General features: G+C 45.8%; 2 protein-coding genes across 2 annotated transcripts; both read right to left on the bottom strand.

Annotated features, from left to right (window-relative positions):
- Positions 1-1301: 1301 nt before the first annotated feature.
- On the bottom strand, positions 1302-2117 carry TEOVI_000587200 (uncharacterized protein; the record flags this gene model as incomplete). The annotated part of the gene is made up of 1 exon (XM_067223645.1): positions 1302-2117. One exon carries the CDS (start codon positions 2115-2117, stop codon positions 1302-1304), a length of 816 nt encoding a protein of 271 aa, XP_067079746.1.
- Positions 2118-2961: 844 nt separating this feature from the next.
- TEOVI_000587300 (CRAL/TRIO domain containing protein, putative) lies at positions 2962-4299 on the bottom strand (the record flags this gene model as incomplete). The annotated part of the gene is made up of 1 exon (XM_067223646.1): positions 2962-4299. The coding sequence occupies one exon, from the start codon at positions 4297-4299 to the stop codon at positions 2962-2964; it is 1338 nt and encodes a 445-aa protein (XP_067079747.1).
- Positions 4300-5324: the final 1025 nt, after the last annotated feature.

Here is a 5324-nt window from a genome sequence, read left to right on the forward strand (position 1 = left end):
GAGCAGCGCGGGGTACCAGACTATGCCAATCACCTCACCCGCAGCCTACATACTGGGATTGGGCAATGACTAAAGAGGGAAAAAAATTGTTCATCACCCTCCTCTTCGTCCGTTTTTCAAGGGATGCAGTCACCTTCTGGTGTGTAGTCTCTCTACCGCCAGTAAAATGGAGTGTCGGGGATGAGCTACAGAAGACAAAAAGCAAGAGAGAAAAAAGAAAACTATGTATGTGTGGGTTGTGCGAAAGGGTTAACAATTTCAGCACCCGTCACATTGCCCCAAAACACCTGAAGTGACAAACAAAAGCATGTAGACGTTAAAGTTAGAAATAATGCATATGCACATGTTTGACGCTCATTTAGTTCTCGGAAAACAAAAATAAAAAAATTGAGCGACGCTCAACCCTGAGCCCCCCCCAGTATTGCTTCTATCTGCATTAATGTGTCAGAATACTTGCAACCAAGGGAATCAACAATGAGGGGGACAACAAGAACAGGAGGGGAGTCGTGGGGAAACAAAGACATCTGACGGCATTTTTCTTTCTCCATTATGCAGTAAAAGTAACAAGCACATAAAACACAAACACTTGCAAAAAATTGTGGAAAATGGAGAGGTAGAATTAAAAGAAGGTGTTAGGACTCACCTACTTAGACCCCAATGAAAAACAAGTACTAAAGGTGCCGTGGGTAGATGGCCGACAGCAACATCGTGCGCGGGGCGAGCTACTACCACAAGCGTAATGCATAAATATGACTATTTCGGCTTCACGATACCCCGATGAACAAAGCTATGTGTCGCATATTCACATCGTGCACTACGTGGTTACACATGAAATAAAACAAAAATGGGAGTCGTCCAAGGTGACTCAGGTAATCCTACCGCTGACGGAAACATACATACATATATGGAGAAGCATTAAACAACCCGCTAAAAAACGAAAATGGGAGGCAAACTTAAAGAGATGAAAAAATAATCACTTATTTGTGAAAACGGGGTCCCATTTGGGATGTAATAATAAGGGAGGTGAGAAAACCACAACTAAAGTAAACACGGTGGCATTAAAGATAAAACCACGGAAGAACAATTAAACTGAGAAACTTGGCTCAAACAAGGGAGAGCAAAAAATACATATACGAAAAATAGGTGAGTGTTTGTGGACGGTAACCCCCGCAGATTACATCCGGTGTGCTTTGCATAGGAAACTTCCCCTGTGCACGTATGAGGTTGGTCAACGCAGTAACGTTTTGCAGGCCCCCATGCTTTCTCTCGTTACCACTGAATTTATCAACACCACCAGTGTTTCACGGTGTTGGTGTACAACGATCCATCGCTGGAGAGAACAAAAAGAGGTCCGACCCGTCAGATGTTGCGTACGTGTTATTACCGTTAGACTGCAGGCTGTATGAAAAGCCACGAGCTCCACAACTATCCCTACGCAAGGATTTTGTCGAGGTAGTCTGCAACTCTCGTACCGCCGCCAGGCCCCTCGTCCCACGTCCGCTCAGTGAGACCTGTGTGTTACTGCAGGAAAGTCCATCACTCAGACTGTATGGCAAAGCACTCGCCGGTTCATCCGCTTTTAGGATAAAATGAGAAACTGGAGTTACCCTCGACGTGTTGAGCCCTTCACTGTCACTCTCAGGTCTGCAACGATGAGATGCGCTCAACCTGTGTTGATCATCGGAACTACTACACATCTGCTCCCCACTTGCGATAATCTCCGTACCCACCACTTCTGCGGGTTTTGGGTTAAAATATGGTGTCAGTGCACCTTCCCTCGGCTCCGATACCCCAAGTGAGTGTACGGGTCGCGGCAAGTGGCGTCGAAAAATCTGTAAGTTGGGTGAAACCATTTCCCTTTCATTGTAACTGCTATTAACATTGCCAGTGTCACAGTCGTCTTCGTCGTCATCCGCATCTATATCGTCCTCAGTCACCTCGGTCCCGGTTGGTACGGAACCTCGGCAAAATTCACCCGGCCGATGTACATTATCGTTGGTGTGGCCTCTCGTCGCATTTAGACCACCGCTGGTGATATCTCCGTTGTTTTCCCTTGCATGCAATTTCTCCCCACGATCGTGCTTTTTTTCTCCAATCTTCCCCGCAGCAGAACCCATTGTTGTCTGATGACAACAAGCCCAGTAACGGTTAGCTGCAACGACGACGGGAGCAAAATCACCAACGACGGTGACAACTGAACAAAGGGGATGATACACGGCAAAAGTGAAGTAGATTTTCCTGCTTAATATTTTTTCCCGGGAGGGGAAGGGGGTGTACAAACTGTTGTATACCACTCAAACCCTCTGGGCTTCTTTTCCCGTTATACTTGCCTAGGTTACTATTTACACTCCTCTCGAGCAGAAGGCAATGATACTATTGACTGTTGACCGGTTGCTAGCGCAGCGCAAAAACCTATGAAGTCAAAACGGGAAGGAGGTAGAAAGTAATGACAACGTGAGGATGTGCTGCATTGCAAGTGCACGTGTGAAGTGTTACCTATAAAGCATAAAATAAAATGTTATGGCGATGTTAGCCTAACACCGTTGCAGCAACCATTTCTGCGTGCAACAAAGCAGTTTAAAGAAATAAGGGAAATGAAAGGCAAACTGTCCATCAGCTTCAGGGATGTGATCCCCAATCAACCTCTTCGCTCCTTAGCGGTATCAACTGCCTGCTTTCACAAGACCCTCTACACCACAAACTGTTGGTTTGCACACCCCATCACGTTCCCGTAGCGGCATCTTTCCCCTTGTCTGGCGTAGTGGCTACCGCTTTACTCGGATGTTAAAACTCATGCAGCTGGTGGGGTGTGAACTTTTCAAAACAGCTTGCAACCTCCCCCCCCCCCATTAGGTACGGTGATGGGTAACGAAGCAGTAGAAATGCCAACAGGCTTTCGCTATTGTTTGATGGGGAGTCAATAACATGTTTACGATGGCACATGATCTGCATTTCCTCACGTTACACATTCATTCCCCAAGGCAAATGTACTGCGGAAAAAGCACCAGCGACGACTGCTATTATTAGTGTTGTGATGTCCTCCCTCAGCACCCAGTCCCACCATATGAGTGTGACACGGCATACAAAAAACACCGCGGCCAGAAGTATAGCGGCGGCCACGCCAGCTGCTATCTTCACGTAAAAGAGATAATGTTTCTCCTCTGCAAGGTGCCTCTTTACCTTCCGGTATTTCTCACGAAAGTAATGACATGTTTGCTCTCCGTCTTTGCAGCATCCTGACATAGACCTCAGAACTAAATTCCTCTTTATGAGTTCCACCTTTATTATCTCGTCGCGGACAGAACAGTAGTTTCTCATCAAATGGTATTGTTCTTCGGCGTATGATCTGTTGCCTCTCTCATGCCGGTCGCCGTACTCGTGTCTTGCTTTCGTGATATCACCGAAAGGTTCAGCTTCACCATCTTTGCATTGTAATTGACGCCCCGCGGCCCTCAGTTGCAGTTGATGCAGCTCCCATTCTTTCACAGTTAAATTATCTTGCTTTATGGCCTTCTGTAACTCACAGAAATGGCACGTCACGGCGTCTGCGAACGCACGCCAACGCGCTGGTTCCACAGTATTAAGTTCACCGCCTAGTTCGGTAGGGAGAACCGCTTGGTCGAACCATTGTAGCAGGAAACCTCGGCGTAGTTCGGCTTCAGACACGACGACAATAGAACCTGATATATCTTTCAACGCTCTGTTAAGCAGCGGCCGAGCTACTACCGCTGCGATTTTGGACATATTCACAATAAAGACCCGCTCTATGAGCCCCGGGTAGAACCTGCTAATGCGTGTCGCAACAGTCTTCTGGAAGCATAACTCCATACTCTTTAACACCTCCGCGTTCTGTTGATCTATTAACAAAATTACACGGCAACTCTTATTTTCTTCACGCAGTCTTGTTGCATACGTCATAACAACATCAAGCATCTTGACGTATTCACTGTGATTCTTTACACCTGTTGCGTATCGTGCGGTGCAAACGTACAGACAGACCCGTCCGAGTCGGTCTGACCCAATGATTTGGACAACTCCGCGCGCAAGTTCGCTATGAATGTCAGTATCGACGTTGGTGTAGTTGCACAACTCAGTTCTCTCCATCGTTTCACGCTCCTCTACGATTCTTATAGTCTCCGGGACGTTAAAATCCTTACTCTCGAGGAAAGCATATAACCAGCAATCAAAATGTGTGTGTGCAATACCTATGCGATTTTTCAGGTCCTGCAGTTGTTTCCGGTGGGTGGTTGCTTCGTATCCTAGGTGGGAAAGAAGTACGTCGACTTCATGAGTAGACATCCTCCAGTCCCCCCCTTTTCCACTCTACAACTTCGTTACGTTCGCATAAAATACCAGAAGGACCACCTGCGTGCAACACACTGCGGAAAAATTTCCACTTCTTCCCCACCTCTAAACTAGCGTAAAATAGTAATACAGTAGGGAAAAATATTGAATACAATAATGATGGAGCCGACAATATTTTCCGCTTCGGCTCCATGAATTTCCACGCTCTAACGGTGATCAAAGGGGGGAAAGTAAAGAAAAGAGAGAGAAGCTGCTAAAACAGACACAACTGTGTCGCCACAATATCCCGCATAATCATCCAATGTGCGTTTGGTGTCAATGCAAAACAAAAAAAGAAATGCGCTCTTCCCTACCCACAGCAAACGGTTCACACTACGTCCCAGTAATCTCACCTCAATATCAAACTAAACAAAAAAACTAAAAAGACCATCTAAATCATATAGTAGTGATACAATTTCAACCAAATTTGTGCACCTCGCAGCATATTTGGCGAAAACAGTGTTGTCACCACGGCTCAAGTTCCCTTCCGGATTAGTTTGGTTAAACAATATAACCCATAGGATGTAGAAAAGGATATCGTGTATACCACTTCCCCCTCACTCAAAAAGGGGCAAAAATACGACGGTCCCTCCTTTGATTTTCGTCACAGGGGATTTTGTCCACTGAAAGGGCAGCAAGCAATCGATTAACAGTCCCACTGGCTGTTACTATGAAGATACCCACGAGGTGCAGTATACAATCTTTTGGCAACCACTTATACTCAGTGAACCTAACAGTCCCGTGCGACAAGAGGTGCGACTGAGGTCTCCATAGGTTAGATTTTATGTTGAATATACATAAACAATACAAAAAAATCTCACCAATTTAAAGTTTCTAATAATTTTTTTTTGACGCCGGTAAGGTTAAAGTTTATTTTATAGTACTGCGGCGATCCACTGCACTGGGCCCATTACGGGCAAAGATCTCAGCTGCACGAAAAAAATACACCACTCAAACGCACGTATTCCTCATTTTTTTTT

The sequence above is a fragment of the Trypanosoma equiperdum genome (assembly GCF_001457755.1).
Source record: "Trypanosoma equiperdum strain OVI genome assembly, contig: ctg_1920, whole genome shotgun sequence".
Classification (NCBI taxonomy): Eukaryota; Euglenozoa; class Kinetoplastea; order Trypanosomatida; family Trypanosomatidae; genus Trypanosoma; species Trypanosoma equiperdum.